The sequence below is a fragment of the Fukomys damarensis genome, unplaced genomic scaffold (genome assembly GCF_012274545.1).
Source record: "Fukomys damarensis isolate Sample0158 unplaced genomic scaffold, DMR_v1.0_HiC HiC_scaffold_3, whole genome shotgun sequence".
NCBI lineage: Eukaryota > Metazoa > Chordata > Mammalia > Rodentia > Bathyergidae > Fukomys > Fukomys damarensis.
In genome coordinates this window covers 41607476-41624988 of record NW_022900915.1, presented here as the reverse complement: position 1 = coordinate 41624988, position 17513 = coordinate 41607476, and the positions used below count along the sequence as shown (strand labels likewise).

Below are 17513 nucleotides of genomic sequence, written 5' to 3'. Positions count from 1 at the left end.
ACTGAGAGTTTTGGCAACTGCAAAAAATGTGTTTTATGAACACAAGGAGAAAACAAAGGTTGTGGTGCAGATGGGATTTTAAAAGTCAGAATGGTTAACCCCACACTTACGAACAGAAAGTTTAATATTCCTGATGTATGCACCAAATCTGTGTGTCAATAATCACATTTCCAGGGTCTCAAAGTATTTTATAAAATCATACGAACATATTCAAAGTGTTGGACAGTTGCTATGACCTGATGATGCTTAAAGTGACAGAAGTGTTACAGCTGTTCTTTCCAGTTAGTCGTACTGACTTTTAACCTAATGATGCATCTCCGATTTCTATTATTACAAAGTGCCTTGATTTTGATTCTAAGTCCGTGGTTTAGGTACACAGCTCAAGGTGCACTCAGCTCCAGTAACTGTGAGCACATACGTCCCAAGCACAAGGAAAATCACTTTTACAATGAAAACTAATTCTACACCCCAGAGGACAGTACACAAATATAAGGGGGAAATAAGACTTTTATTGGCATCTTTGAGCCACCCGTTCTTAATTCTGTGAGTCAAAAGTATCCCTTTTTATTTGAACAAGATCAAATTAAATTTTCTGTTACTTGCAGTTCAAGAACTATGATACAGAATGTAACAGCTATTTTCTAATGTACATATTTCTAGATACTTAGGTGCACTACTGCAAGTATGATGGATTCAAGCTGTAGCATGAAGGATTTTGGTTGTATTACTTGACAATAAGACTTGAATTTTTTTACTCCAGTTTGATATTTGAGGGTATAACAGAAAAATATATATGTATATATATGTATGTATTATGTATATATGCATATATATATATATACATATATATAAAGATACACACCGATCTGTACATATTAAAGCCTTATTTTTCCCCTAGTGATGGTTTAATTCTTAACCTTGTGTATAGAGAGATATGGAATATCCAATCCTTCAAATTCCCAACTCTCACCACATTCCTGTTTTACAACAAAGTTTATTTTGGCAAAAATATGATAATAAACTACACATACAAAAAGGGTTTTAAATTACTGTTACACTGCCCACAGTTGAATATCACTCTTAAGCATCTATCACTCAAGAAGACTTATACAAAAGTAAGCACTATTTGTTCTTCCTAAGAATGCCTTAAGAAACTGACCGAGGCAAATATTTTAAAAGTGTTTTCATCCCCACTCCCCTGAGAATCTAGGAATAATTAAATCTTTGTGGGTCTTAGATACTGTAGCAATAAACTCTTTGGGTTTTATATATTAGAATTTAATATTTAAACCTGCTTATTTATGAACAAGAATATATTTGATAAAATAATTAGCAAAGTTGCTCCAGGCACTAAAGGAAAAAATGCATTTCTGTAGAAAAAGAGAGAAAATCTGTAACGAATGTAAGGCAAATAAGAATAAGGATTTGGAGCTCTCTTCTAGCCCCTAAGGAAATAAAGTGCAAAGATCAGAATGCAGAAGCAACTCCTGGTCATTAGAACATAATAAGATATCATTCCTTTTCAGAACGCACGAATTGTAGAATAATTGAACATATTCAGCCATGCAGAATTAAACTCCACAAGAAGATGGGAAGATATAAAAAAATCTGCAGCATAGTTAAGAAAATCTGTAAAAAGTGATTGTGTAAACAAAAACCATGTTTTTGTAGGGCTAACACTGGGTATTTCAAAAGTTAGAAATGACATCCTAATCACTATGTACAGTTTTATTAATGACCTTTAATTTTCTAATGTAAAATAATAGATTTAAATCTTTACTAGCTAATCAATGGTCTATTATCCTTTGTATATGTGTAGATTACTAGTATGCTTAAGTGTTTCCTCAGTGAAGAAAACAGTCACCCAAAAGGTTAAAACCACTGAGAGATTTTCAAGGCCTGTGAACACGGAGTAAAGCTGTGCCCAGTCACCGCCTCCTGTGCCCCCTTTGCATGCAGTCTGGAACCTCTATCCTCACTGCCAGTTGGGATCAAGGTCATATGCACAATTTCTACTTAAGTACAAATTTTAACTTTATAAACATATGGAGAACAGTACTGCTCCGTTCACTGAGTGCTCCTCCGGCTGTGACTGCCAAACATTTCACCGTATTTATAGTAGTCATCCTAACAGATCTGAGGGGTAATTGTGGTTCTGATTTCCATTTTTCAAATTATTAGTGGTGCTGAGCACATTTGTGTATGTGTGTTGGCCATTTCTGTGTCTTCATTGTGGAAATGCAAGTCCTTTGCATGCCTTTTAACTGGTTTATTTATTTTTTGTTACTGTCTTAGGAGTTTCTCATGTATTTTGAGAATTAATCTCTAAGCAGATATACGACCACAAATGTTTTGTCCCAGTCTACAAGTTACTTTTTCATCTTAGTATCACTTCCTTTGTTATGCAGGGTTTTTTTGTCTGATATAATCCCACTTGTCACTGGCATCCTGAGCTTTTGGTACGATACCTAGAAAGTCATCACCGAAGTCCAATTTCAAAGAGCTTTCCTCTCAGGTTTCCTCTGGAAACTTTATGGTTTCAGAGTTCACTTTTCAATCTTTAATCTTTTTTTTTTGATGGGGGAGGTACCAGGGATCAAACTCAGGTCCCTGTGCTTGCAAGGCAGGCGGCGGAACCACTGAGCTAAATCCCCTGCCCCTCTTTAATCTATTTTGAATTTATTCTTTATATGGTAGGACCAGGGCCAGGAAACCCTTGTGATTTGCTTGTAGGAATGTAAATGGATGCAACTGCTAAAATACTGAAAACAGCCACCAGATGACTCCACAATTTCTTTTCTAGTCATATATGAAAAGGATATGAAACCAGCACCTCACAGAGAAGTCTGCACTGCCATGCTCACTACAATGGCTAAGACAGGGACATGACCTAAGTCTGTGCACCAAAGTAAGCAGAGAACAAGCTTTGAAGTACACACACTCCAGCCCACGGAGCATTCCTAAGCCTCAGATCCACTATGTGAAAGAACACTCAGGACTCTGGATGATGTTATACTAAGTAAAATAAGCCACACACACACACACACAAAACATACTACATGATCTTACTCAGTTGTGAAACTGAAGAAAAAGTAAATCCATAGAAACAGGGAGTGGAATATCAGTTACTGGGTGTGAGGAGAGGAGCGGAGAGGGAGGGGAGATGTCACAGGGTGCAGAGTTGTCTGCGGGACAAATAAACCTAAGAGCCCGGTGTATAGCAGAAAGAGCAGAGTAAATAGCAGTGCGTTGTATGTGGTAGGAGCTCTCCCTGCTTGGCACCAGAGCTTATGGTAGCGGTGTTAGATTCATCAGTGTGATCTATTTCTAAACCTCACACTGTATACCTCACACATACACAATGAAGAAGGCAACAGAAGAAAGTTTGCCTTTACGTGTACTGGAAATTTCACCTCGTTATACAAGTGAATCTGACGTGAATAGCTACCTTTGATATAAATCCAAACTCAGACCCTCTTCTGATAGTAAGGGGAAAAAAAACAGTAAGAATTCCCCTTTAGGCAAAGGAAGAAAAAGAAGAAAAGTACAAATGAGGAAGATTTATAAATGAAATAGTATGAATAAGAGGTAGATTTAGTTCATTGTAATCACTGATTTACTGTTTGTCTATAAGAACTCTGCTGTGTCTTTCTGAATTTGGTCCTTGTCAGTAACATTTTCCATTTCTGGGCTTATTTTAAATATTGTAATGATTTCCTCAATAGTATTCTGTAAATACTATTTCTAGAGATGCCAAAGGATAGATAATAAACCAGATATATACATGACAAAAAGAAAATTTATGAGAATAAGCTTAATTTGATAAACTTTATAGGTAGTAAATTATGTTTTATGTAGATTATTTTACTTGCAGCTATCAATTTTCTAACAGACATGTCTTTATTTTTTAAAGGATATAAGAAATTATTGGTATAATCAGTTAATGATGATTTTCTGTTACAAAATTTAAATACATAAAAACTAGATTTGTGCTTCATGGGAAAAGCAGTTACTGATGTAATTTGATTAAAGAGTGTTATTTATTGAAATTTAACCTTGCTATAATGTAAATACTTTAAAACAGATTATATACTCAAGTTAGTATTGTTAACTATTTCAAAGTTGGGGTGGCATTTTACAGAGATAGAACGGGAGAGAGGGGGAGAGGGAGCAAAGGAAGGAGAGAGAGAGAGAGAGAGAGAGAGAGAGAGAGAGAGAGAGAGAGAGAGAGAGAGGTTTGTTTGGTACCGAGGATTGAACTCAGGACCTTGCACTTGCGAGGCAGGCAGCGGCACCACTGAGCTAAATCCCCGGCCCTAAATCTTTGTTTATGAAGGCATCCTTTTGAGACCAATATCTGATTAATGTCATAGCACCATTCTGAGATTATAAAGGCATGACTGATGTTACAATGCCAATGAACAGATTCTGAGAGGTTTGTTTGGTACCGAGGATTGAACTCAGGACCTTGCACTTGCGAGGCAGGCAGCGGCACCACTGAGCTAAATCCCCGGCCCTAAATCTTTGTTTATGAAGGCATCCTTTTGAGACCAATATCTGATTAATGTCATAGCACCATTCTGAGATTATAAAGGCATGACTGATGTTACAATGCCAATGAACAGATTCTGGAGAAAATTTCAAAGGACATTTCCAAAAATTATTTGAGACATAGCAATATAATTGGGTTAAATATATCACCTCTCAAGGTGATTCACTTGGAGGTACTGTATCTGTTATAGCTTTTTCAAAAATATGAATCTCATTAGTTTGTAATTAGTTCTTCGAATATAACTTAGCTTAAAGGAATGTCTAGTATAGATCACAGATGCATTTTTATACTCAATGAAATAAAATAGTTAAAGAGCTGAAAATATGATTTAACAGGGATAAATAAAAAGAGACTTCCAAATGTTATAAGAGTAGCTATTGGGTGAAACTACTGTCATAAATCAGATGCTATAAACAGGGCTCTGTAAGCTAACACCTTCTATTTAGACTGGACTTAAAATGACTCATAAATTAATGCTTTGTAATCTAGAGGGTGATATACCTCCATCATTGGAATGCAGGTGCAAAGTATTATTCATGTTCTTTATAAATCAATGAAAAAAACACTTATTATGCACTTGCACCAGGGATTTAGTTCAGTGGCACAGCCTGCCTCACAGTCTCAAGGTCCTGAGTTCAATCCGAGGTACCAAAAAAAAAAAAAAAAAATCATGAACTTGTTGTTTACAATGCAATTTAGAGGTTCCAAAAAATCAGGCATATATGAAAAGATAGACAGACTGTAATTTTTAAAAGTGTAAGACTATTTTTATTCTTAAATTTATTATATTCATTACACCTAAAAAGAGATGTATTTAAACAGTGGAAGAAATATCTTTCAATTATGTCAACCTTACAATAATTCAAAATATGAGGCAAATAAAACATGTTTTAACAACAAACATCCATGTGGTTGTGCAGCATTACATCACAAGTAAAATGCTCTTTTAAATCTTGTAAATTTTCTTAGTATTTCTTTATGGTTGAGACCCGAGATGTCTCCCAAGAAATGCACTGTATTAAAGGTCTGGTTACTGACAAACTTTTGGGAAGTGATTGAAACACAAGGGCTTTTACTTCCTCAGTGGATTAATACACAAATCCAACCATACTTTAACTGAATTAATGCAAGGTGACAGAATCGTGAGGTGGGGCCTGGGTGACAAGAGAGTATTCTGGGAGCACATTCTGGGAACAGTATTTGCTCCTAGGCCCCTAGCTCTCTGGGTCTTTCCTTCTTCCCTTCTTCTCAGCTGATGTTAAGCTTCATGAAAAACTTGCTGGGTGTGAAATATGGCAGGAGGATTAGCACAGCTCACTTGTAGGTATGTCCAGGAGGCCCTGAAAGGACGATCTTGAGGTCTGCATCTTTCCCATGGCCCCTTTCTCTCCGGTGCTGTTTACTTACTCTACTTCCTGGCCGGGACACCCTTTCTCCATAATGCGTAGGCTTTGGAGTCAGCCAATTATGGACTAAAACTGTGAGCTGAATAAAACATTTCATCGTTTAATTTGTGGATGTTGGGTATTTGGTATCAGCATTGAAAAAGCTGACTGACACAGAAAAGTGGTTAACAAAAAGGGGGCCTTTGCTGTGACTTTAGCTGGCCAAGTGGTTTAGAATATTTTGAAAAAGGTTTGGAAAAGAAGTTTGGAAAGGTTTGCAGATGCAAAGTAGAGAAGCCCCATGATGCTCTAAGGAGAACTTAATGGGTGATTCCAGTCACAGCTAGGAAGTCCAAACACTGCTGAGAATTCTGACAGTATAGGCCAGGCTGCGGTCCACATCCACTCCTTAGCCCTTGCGGAGGCTATTTCAGTTGGGATCATTTTCTAGAAAGAGTTATCATCCAGTTATACAGTGAACCTTAAGGAAAAGTAAATGAACCTCTAAAAGAAATTGTGTGGAGGCATGAAGTTTGAATTAATTTATTATTACATTTCATTGATAATTTAAATGGAATGGAAAAATCCCATGGAAGAAAGACAAATTAAAGGAGGCCCCCAAAATGAATCTCAGTTTGATAAAAACAGTTGTGCATAAATTCTCTGAGGAGGTAATATGAGAATAAAACAAATAACGTTCATCATGTAGCAAATATAGATAACAGTTCTAAATAAAAGATACATGTTTGATAAATATTATGGAATAATACTCATGAACAGAATTATAAATATTCAGTTAAGAAAAGTATTGAAAAATCTTGTATAAGAGATCATAATCAACCACTAAAAAAAACCACAATTTCATTTAAATAATTACTCAAATTGGTTTTATAACCAATTCTTCACAAATCTCATATTTTCTCAAAAGTGTTAACATAATTAGCCTATATGTTTTGATTACTTTTTAAAAAAAAATAAAACAAAATTTTTAGTTTTCACTGACATTCTTATACAAAAGAAATGAAAAAGAATCTGTTTTACTAAATGATCACTTTTTCAGTGTTAATATCATTTATATGTGAAATTAAGTAGTTAGAATACTGTATTTCTTTAGTGTACATGTTACACTTTAAAAATGTGAAATCACAACAAAAAATATCATTTTAATGTTTGAACACTTTGATGTTCATAGGACACTGCCCAAAGGTGAATACTTGGAGATAAAGATATTCAGTTAAATTTGACAAAACAACTTAGCAAGCTGAGAAGTTATTAAAATAACTTTAGAATTAAAAATACCACTGGATCATTGTATTTAATTATAGTTTACTTTAGGTTATGATTTATTTTCAACCTGTGAGAAAACAGAGTAATTATTTTGCAATGGAACCAAAATTGATTGGAAGACAGTATAGCATGGTGTTGGGCACCCACATAAAAGGGATGAGACTGAACTTGGCTAGAAAAATGTGGGTGCTGGGGAAAAAAATGACACCTGAGAGAAAATTCAATTAAATTTGAGAAAAGAAAATAAATGAACTTTACAATAAAAGCATCATACTATGATAAAAGAGACTGATGAGGACATTAGAAAATGGTAGAACCAATATTGTCAAAATGGCTCTACCACCAAAAATAATATACAGATTAAAGCAGTTCCAATCAAAATACCAACACTATTCTTCACAGAATCATAAGAAAAATCCTAAAATTCATTCAGAATCATAAGAAACCCAGAATGATCAAAGCAATCCTGAACAAAAAGAACAAAGTGAAAAGCACTAGAATAATGGATTTCAAAATACACTACAAAATTATAATAATAAAACAGAATACTAATGACACAACATACATGTTGATCACTGAAATAAAATAGAGAATACAGAAATAACCCCATCAACCTCCAATAAGCTGGTTTTTACAAAGGGGCCAGAAACATAAGGTGGAGAAGACACAGTCTTTCTAACAAATGGTGCTGGGAACATGGGTTATCCTCCTGCAGAAGAATGAATATAGATTTGTATCTCTCTGTACTAAAATGAAACCACAATGGATCAAAGACCTATATACAAAAACAGAAATACTGAATCTTCTAGAAGATAAAATAGGTAAATTTCTTGAAGACATAAGCACTAGGCAAGAAATTTCTGAGCAAAACTCACAAGAAATACTAGCAAGAATCAACAAATAAAACTATATATAAAGCTGAAAAGCTTCCTGGCAGCAAAAGAAACAAACATGTTGGAGAGACAACCTCTAGAATGGGAATAAAAATTTTACCAGCTGCTCCTTGAACAGAGGATTAATATCTAGAAAATACAGGCTCAAAAAATTAGACTTTCCAAAACAAAAAAACATAATCAAAAAGTGGGCAAATAACATGTACAGATGCTTTTCAGAAGTACAAATGGCCACTGAGTAAATGAATAAATGTTCAGTATCTTTGGCATTTAGAGAAACAAATCAAAACAACACTGATATTTCCTTTTACCTCAATAAGAGGGCTATGACCAAGGACTCAACAAATAACTAGTGCTGGAGGGGTGGTGGTGGAAAACAAATAAAACCTTCTACATTTTTTGTGGGCACATAAACTAGCACAGACACCATGGAAATCAGTATGAAGATAGAAATTCCACTTGCTCCAACTATTTCTTTCTTGGGTTTCTTCCCCAAAAAGTTAGTCATCAAATTACAATTTTGCAACCATAACTATGTTTATAACAGCACAATTCACAACAGCTAAGTCATGGAAATGCCACACATGACTATCAGTATGTGAATCGATAAAGAAAACGTGACCTCTACACACAACTAAATTCTACCCAGCCACAAGGAAGGATACGTTTAACGAATGGTTGGAAAGTGGATGGGTCCTAAGACCATAATCCTAAGAGAAACAACTCAAGCACAGAAGGACAAATATCACATGGTCTCTCTTATATGAGGAACCCAAAGTATACATGATTTTAAGAGTAAAATGATAGAAGGAAAGAAACAGAGGTAGAATTTGTGGAGAGATTCAAAACTATCTAAGAATGAGAAAAGAGAGAGTAAAAATGATCAAAATACAAAATGCATGTGTAGCAGTTCCCCAAGATTAATGTAATCCGCATATACTACAAATAGGAGCAATAAAAATAAATACATAAGCTATATGAAGGAAATATTTGAGCATTTCTACACACACCAAAGTTCACAGGCAGGACAAAATAAAGTCAGAAAGGAGACAAAAGGCACTCGGTGATGGGTACGTTTGCTATTGAGTCACATGAGTGTGAGGCCTCTAAAATGAGGTCACACAGTAACAGCTTAAAAAGGAGGAAGTGATAAGGATTCCCCATCATCCCATCATTTAGGTAATAAACTTGAGATATGGTGAAAGGAAACATCAGTTAAGAATTGATCTGCATCTCTGACTTCATTGCTAGGGGACTATAACTGTAATTAATGCCATGCAGTGTGACATTCATGCGCCATACTGCATGGCATCATTGGAGTTAAACAAAAAACATCCTGTACAGAAACCATTTGCTTTCTTCCATTGAATTTTTGATCTTTTGATTTCATTCTTATAGGTAAGATCTTTGCTTGGTTTTTTTCTGGAGAGGTGGAATTCATGAGGTCGGGTCTGTTGGAGTATGTGAAGACTGTAAGTTAAAATGACCCTACCTTGACTTTGAGTTTTAGTTGCTGGACCACGCTACTCCGTGCCCACTGGCAAGCCCCTTGTGCCCATTAATTGCCATAGTCATCCCTCCCCTTGTCTCTCAGGACTGTGCTTTCCTTCTGTTACTAAGGAGGAATCTAACCAGGGCTAATATCTGCTCTTTTCACTTTAGAATCCTGTCTCTCCCTTAGACTCCACCACTCCCGTGTATCGATCTGCAACTCTGGGTCTTTAATTAATTGCCAATGGAAAGAACACCCTTCCCACGCACATACTTGTAAGTGTGCCTGTTTCCAGCCTGCTAGCATTTCATTTATTATGTGTCCCACTGTCTTTCAACCACCGTGGAAGTAACACTTGGAAGTGTTCTCTGCTATCTGCCTGCATCACAGACTGAGTTCAAGCCTTAGCAGTGTGATAAACACTGCTTAGGAGATGAGTAACAGAATTATGATGCCAGGAGGCAGGATCATTCAGCTGTAACTGTAAAAATTAAATCTTCTAAAAGCGCGTTTGAGTCAAAATTGTATCCTTAAATTTGAATATTATGATTCATGATAGTTACATGTTTGATAATTTATTATTCTATCATAGAAAGTGATATTTATGAGAATTTATTCTGCCGTTTTCCTTTTTTAATTCTTTTTGTTTTGTAATTCTCATACATATAGTTCTGCATTCTTCTAAGTATCCTAGTCTTTCAATTTTCCTTGTCCTTTCGTGCTGATGGGCTATTTTTACTATGCTTTCCCCTGTAGTAACTGTTCATTTTTACTGCTTCTCTTTTTATTCGAAAATGTTAATCAACATGATTTAGTCTGACATAGCACTTAAAATTTTTTAAGATATTAAAATATGCAAGATTTTTGGTCAAAAAACTTAAAAAAATTAAAATGTGAGTCTCTTTCATCAAAGGCATTAAATTAAATAGAGATAATAATTACAATATAAGAACTTTTTACCTGCTGAAGTTGGCTCTTCTTCATCTGATGCTATTCAGAGAAAGAGGGATGAAGTAGGGCCAGAGTATAGGGAGAGAGAAAAGGAGGGAGGGAGGGAAAGAGGGAGAGAGAGAGAAAAAAAATATCAAAGTTCCATATTTACAATCATTGTAACGCCCTAACTTGTCAATTTTTGCATACATTAATTTCTTTCATTATCTGGTCATAGATTCATGGATATTTACATTTATTTAAAAATAATAAGTAAAAATGCATTATATTCTCATTCTTTAAGGTGTTTATTTTTTATTTTTTATTAATTGAGTTTATTGGTACAGTTTAGGTATACAGTACAATAACATCCATCATTGGGATCTTGTACCTTTACATGACAGGTCTTGGATCTCATTTTTTTCCCCTTACCCCTGCCCTCCCTTCACCCCCTCCTTCCCACCCCTTTTACAAACACTTTATTTCCATTTTTTCGTTTTGTCATATTTTTTTCTTTTACCTTCTTACCTTTCCCCTACCCTTCCCACTTCCCCTACACCTTTAGCCCTTTTCTTCCTATTTCACATGGTCAATTATATCATTAGGATCTTAAGTACTATTATAGTTTTTCATACCAGAGAAACTATTTGGTATTTACACATGACTTATTTATTTCACTTAGGAGTATATCCTCAATATGTATCTATTTTCCTATGAATGAATCTAATTTCTCATTCTTTATGGCTGAGTTGTATTCCATTTTATAGAAAAAACTCATCTTCTTTATCCAGTTTCCAACTGATGGGCAGATGGGCTGTTTCCAAGTTTTAGCTATTACAAACTGTGCCGCTATAAACATTGCTGCGCATATATTACTGTGGTATGATTCTTTTAATTCTTTTGGAGAGATACCGAGCAGAGGGATGGCTGGGTCAAATGGAACCTCTAGTCCCAGCTCTCAGTGTTTACTTTTTAAATGAGACAATTCTGCCACCTATGTTGGAATTTCCTTTTCTTTTTATACATAGCTGGTCTTCTTCAATTTCCATAATAATGAACTATGTTAAAATTTAAATTGCATAAATTGTTAAATAAATAATATAAATTAAATATAAAATGCATGCACATATCCCAGGGTCAATTTTCTATTATCATGGAGGGATTTAAAGCTTCTCCTAGTAGTTGAAATTTTCCACTTTGGGATAGAATTTGTTAAGATTGATGTTGTTCAATTTCACAGTGAATCAGAATCCCTTTTTTTTGTTAAATGTGAAGATTCTAGTACACACACCTTCTCTCATTCTCTTCTGTTTTTTTCTGTTCTTTCTCTCTCTCAAACACACACACACACACATACACACACACACACACACACACACACACACACACACATTACCTCACCCACACTGCAACCTTCAAGGATTCAGTTATGATTTCCATTTTGTGGAAAGTACACAGGAATGCACACATACACATTTTAAAGGATGACCCTAGATGGCCTTGGCTCATGCATTCTGCAGCCCACTGTTGAATAAACAGGGATATTACAAAACAGGTGCCAAGATGTGAAAATATAATTATGTTGACTACAGCTGTTCTCAGTCCTGGATGCTCATTGGAACGTCAATTTCTGGGATTTGCCTCAAACCAAGTAGTCGGAATCTTTTAAGTGGTACTAGTTTATAGCCAGGATTGAGACATTACCAAGGAATAACAACATCAGGTCCCACTAACTGTAACTCATGAGGGTGTGAATCATTTTGCTTCCTATTTTAAAGATTATGTTTGAGAGCAGCATGACTCCTAGGGCAAAAACCCACTGCTGTGTGGGTGAGAGGGAAGCCTGTTGTTCAGAAAAATGTAAAACAGAGCTAATCTGTGTAGCTTCATGATTCTGCCCAGAATTTACCTATTCACCTTTCCTCTTCCAAACACACTCTCGTGTCTGTTCAGTGCACAGTGCACGTTACTCAGGGTATTTCCAATGAATTATATGACAACAGCCTGTGCTCTTTCACTTGATCCACAGTTTTAAAATAAACACTGACTTAGCTGACTTGCTCATAAATGGGCACTGTTCCCATCTTCTCTGTTAATGGCGGGACCCCGTTAGCCTGAGTGAGGGTACATCTGCAGAGAGAACACACTACACAGGCCCATGTTGTTTCCTGATGTATTTTCCTCACCACTGTTTGGCTTCTCTCCTCGGCACATTAAGGACTGAAGAGAGCAAACACAGTTGGTGTACGTGGCGTGGGGAGCATAAATATTTAAAAAGCTGTCTGCTGCTTTATCGTGTCCAAAATATGTTGTAGCATATTCAAAGAGAAAAGTTGTATCCTCTAGAAATTTCCCTTTCAAGAAAATGGCAACAAGATTTGAAGAAATGCTGAGTTAGCTAAGTTGTTACCAAAGTCTGGAGGAGAAGGAGATTCAGGATGGAAAAAGTGCTTGTGGATGACTTTATGTGGGGAAACATCTAGTTCACAAAGCAAGCATGAGATGAAAATTAGTAAAAGTGAGAGAGATCCGGAGGAACTGCAAGATCCAAGTTCATTTGAATTGGAGGTGACTGATATCAGTTTGATTTTAAAACCGAATTTTTTTGTTAATCCTTACTGTCTAATAAAGGGCTGAGTGAATTCTTGAAGCAAGGTGACAAGATATATTGAAATGTGATCACTATTATTTGCAATACATGATGTTTTAGAAACTTCCCCACGTCTCTTTTAGCACAGGGTAGAAACAGGCAGGTGAGATCTTAACTATGGATTTTAAAATGTCTACACTGATGATACCAAAGGAAGAGAGATTAGCAGCAGCGCTAAGATCTTACCACTCCATTATGCATACATAAACAAGAACTCTCAAGACACACCTAGCAAGCACAAAATACAGACAATTATAAGCATACAGGAGCCATAAAAATTAGATTTAAATTAAAATCCTATAGGGTGTGGGTCCATAACCAATACCTGAGCTTGCTTTCCTGAAAGCTTCTTAGTAATCAGTTAGCACTACGAGTCAGTCCGCATAGGATTTTGCATAGAGTTCTATTTCTATGCAAAATTTCCTCTTAAATGTAGATGTCATTAACCAATATTTGTATCATGAAAAGGCACACATACTCAAAGTCTGGTAATGGTTTTAATTCATTGTTTGAGTTATCTGTGACAAAGCCTGCTTGTAGACTGAATTGCTGAATAAAATGTCAGGAAGTATTAACAGGGCAACTAGAGCTTCACAGTAAAAATAAACATCAAGTGGGCATTACTTGTCTACAAAACGGTATTTCAGTGAATAAGATATCTCAGAAGGTACTGGTGGTATTAACCAAACGATTTTTCACTGTTTGCTTCTTATAAGTGATGAAATCAATGATTTAACAAAATTCTGAGTCTGCATTACAGACCCCTTTAATTTTAGAAACTGCGGCACAGCCAACCAAGTAAAACACAAATAACCTAGGAAATAACTGTTTTGTTCTACCAACTCAGCATGTAGAAGGACTTAATAAAATGACTCTGATGATAGGAGAACAGTAAAGAAATATTCTCAGGTACAGGACTGAACTGAGTAAACTACTTCAACCACCCATAATAGAATCTGAGTGTTTGTTAAAATGTTTCAAATATATTGAATTTGCATTTGGGGTATTTGATAGCCCATGATGCTTCCGTATTTGTAAAAGTCTGTCCTGCTGAGTGTTATGAAGGCTAAATGTGAAGGGTTGGGATGACAGCCTACCAAAGTTTATTTCACAGGGCAAGGCCGTGGGTCCTGTCCCTGGGGCTGTGGAGGAAAACCTGCAGGCTTATTGGAAACCCTCTGCAACTATTCTGCAATTGCCTAACCACCTTTCATCGCTCTTTCCCCTGAAGGGGCTTTAGACTTTATTGCATACCTGTTTTAGTGCTTTGGGAGAAGACAATTCTCTCTTTGATTTAAAGTGATCTGTATCTCAGAGCTAACGAAATCTGCTCCCTGTCACAGGGCTGTCTTGGTCTGTTGGTCTGGTATTGATATAAACTTATTTGTTGGTATTTCCAAGAAGGGTGCTTCCTGCTCAGATACCAAAGTCTGTGTAAGCTCAAGACTCGTGTACAAAATGATGTAATATTTACATATAACAGATGACCTTTGGTATACTCCTACTCATCTGCAGATTACTTCTGTCACCTAGTACAACTCAAATGCTATGTAAATAGTTGCTAAATATTGTTTAAGGAATGATGACCAAAAAATTCTGTATATGTTCAGCTCAATAGTGATTTTCTAACTGGAGTTGAGTGAATTCACATACGTCAGCTCCAGAGACACAAAAGAGGTTCAAGAGTGTCTTTCCTTGGCGTCAGGGTATTTTAATGTAAAGTTAGTGTGTTTGGATGAGGCAGGAACTGAAACCAAGATAGCCTCACTGTCCTGGGAAAATGTCTAGAAATAACACCTCTCATTTCTTAGGTAGAGACACATACTGGCAGCACACATCTTGTGTCCCTGATAGGAATCGGCTTTGATAGAATAAAATTCGATTGCTGATAACATCGCAGAGTCACTACCACTATGAACTGTGAATTCCACCCTCCCACTGGATGTCTAGTTCGAAGGAAAAACATGCTCCCTTTATCGTGTATGTAGTGGGAATTGGGTTTTCTGTTATTTGGAAGTATTGTAAGTGGTGATCTGCAACAGCTGGAGACAGTGTTCCTGCTCCCTTTAAACCATATTAGGATGCATAAGAAATTGATTATTTGAGGTAGCTGAGACCAAAAGTACATAGGGCCTTGGGCTGTGATTTCAGGGGACAACTGGAAGGTCACTGCTTTATTCTTAGCTGAGTGCATCTCTACAATTCGATACAAAAAAATAATTCCTTTGATTTAGAAGTTGAACACTGTGTGTCAGAGTAGAAGGTGGAAAGGTGTTTGGAAGAGGAGGGAAAAGTATCATGCAGACTTGTCTCATCTCCCTTCATTTCTCCCTTGCTGTCTTTCCCTATTTTGCTGCAGAAACAAACTATGAAGTAAAAAAGTGCTACACGTTACCAGACATGCATCTGACATGAAGGTACACATATGTTGTCTTTAGACACATCTCTCTCAGTTCTCAACAGTTCTGACATGTTCTGAGTTTGCTCTTCATGGCTGGGTGCTTTAAGTACACTTAGATAACGTGGATACTACACATATGAAAATAATCTGTACCTAGGGTAACTTATCATACAATAGGAAAACATTATGAAATATAAAACACACATTTCTTAGCATATGATATTCTATTTTTGTATTATTCAATTTGTAGTCATTTACTGTTAATTTTGCTGAATGTCATGAATTTAGTTAATTATGTACCAACTATGCTTGTGAGTATACCATTATTTATGTAATTATTTCCATAAACAAAGCAACAGAAATGTGTTACTGTACTCAGACAAATACTTTAGAATGTTTTTATTCAGCTGCATTGTAGTGAAAATAATGATGATGATATTTCTGCCGTTATTTATGCCTACCCAGATGTTAAATGCTGTGTGCGCGCCTGTGTGCTATAGTAATACCAAGACAAAGAAGAGTAAACATTCATTTCAAATTCATGAACTCAGGTTTTAAAGTGCTTGCTCTTGCACACACACACACACACACACACACACACCTGTTGAGACTATCAAATAATCCATTCTATTTTATCAGGTTTAAGGTGCATTTTGACTACTGTGTTGAGGTGGAGGAGGACATCTATTTAAATGCAGCTCATGACACATAATTTACAATCCCATATATGAGCAGTGCAAGTCTGTACTTGTTTGAATGCCTTGCAGACTTTTCCACTGGACCAGGAGTTTCCTGAGGGCGGAACATCTCCTCTGTTCGGCACCTGTGGTGCCCAAGGCAAGAGGCCACTCACATCCTCAGAGCTGTCATCTCACCAGTGTGTCCTGGGTGCTCGACACAGCTGCAGGACAGAGTGTTTCCCCCTCATAGCTCTCAGTCTTGTCTTGGTCTAATTTCTTTCTATTCCTCTACTTCTCCCTTTCGGATTGGGAATACCTGTCCTGCGACATCGCATTTACTTCCTTTTCCCTTTTCACGGGGCCTTGACAGTTTTCCCTGACTCTCAGAGGAGATATTAGACTCCCACTTTTCAGCAATATGAAAACTGTTAAGAGTTCATGACTTTTAGAGATGGATTAAATACACTTTGCATGAAGAGATGACCGTGGGCCCTTGAGGGGCTGCGGGGAAACACGGCGTTCTTTTCCAATTTTGTACTTATCGGTGCGGTGCACGTTTGCACCACACAATACCTACATTCGCCATGAGGAGCTGATGCACGGACACAGCACGTTTTAAGGCCCTTTACATCTCCTTCCCTGTTCTCCATCTCCCTCCATCACTTGCTCCCCTCCCCATTTGCAAGAGATCTACCTCCCTTCTCCTATTATCTACCTTGGATTTTGCTCTTTCATTTCTAATTTGAATTTTTCTTGTAAAATAAATCATGCAGTATTAAAGTGTGTGTCTTATTTACTTCACTTAACGTTAAATATCAAACAGCCTCCATTTTCCTAGAAATGACACAGGTTCATCTCCTATATAGCAGAACGGCATTCCATGGTGTGCTCCACGGCACATCCTGGGCTCCAGTTAGCTGTTGAGAACTGTGCTACTATAGACATGGGTATTCACAAATCACTGTGACTTGTTGTCATTAAAATTTTTAGGAAAATGTGTTCACAGGGACTAACTGGGTTGGATGGAACTTCTCTGTTTGGTTTTTCAATAAACTCCACACTGATTTCTGTAGTGGTTGTACTAGTTTACTTTCCAACCAACAATGTCCAGGGGCTTCATTGTCTGCACAGCCTCCTCAGCATGTTGTTTAGTTTTTCTAGATTCTAGCCATTCTTTCTGGGGTAACACTGAAACTTGGTGTTTCACTTTGCATTACTGTAACGGCCAATACTGCTGACCTTT

At 36.6% G+C, this 17513-nt stretch overlaps 1 protein-coding gene across 2 annotated transcripts in view; it reads right to left on the bottom strand.

The window, feature by feature from the left end:
- Edil3 (EGF like repeats and discoidin domains 3) overlaps nt 1–17513 on the bottom strand; it is a 287167-nt gene that overhangs the window by 241065 nt on the left and 28589 nt on the right. The window contains exon 3 of one of the 2 annotated variants that reach the window (XM_010637153.3): nt 10570–10599. The exons of the other annotated variant lie outside the window; for it this stretch is intronic. Within the exon in view, the coding sequence (XP_010635455.1) occupies nt 10570–10599 (30 nt within the window). The remainder of the gene's footprint in view (nt 1–10569; nt 10600–17513) is intronic. 2 annotated transcript variants of the gene reach the window in all.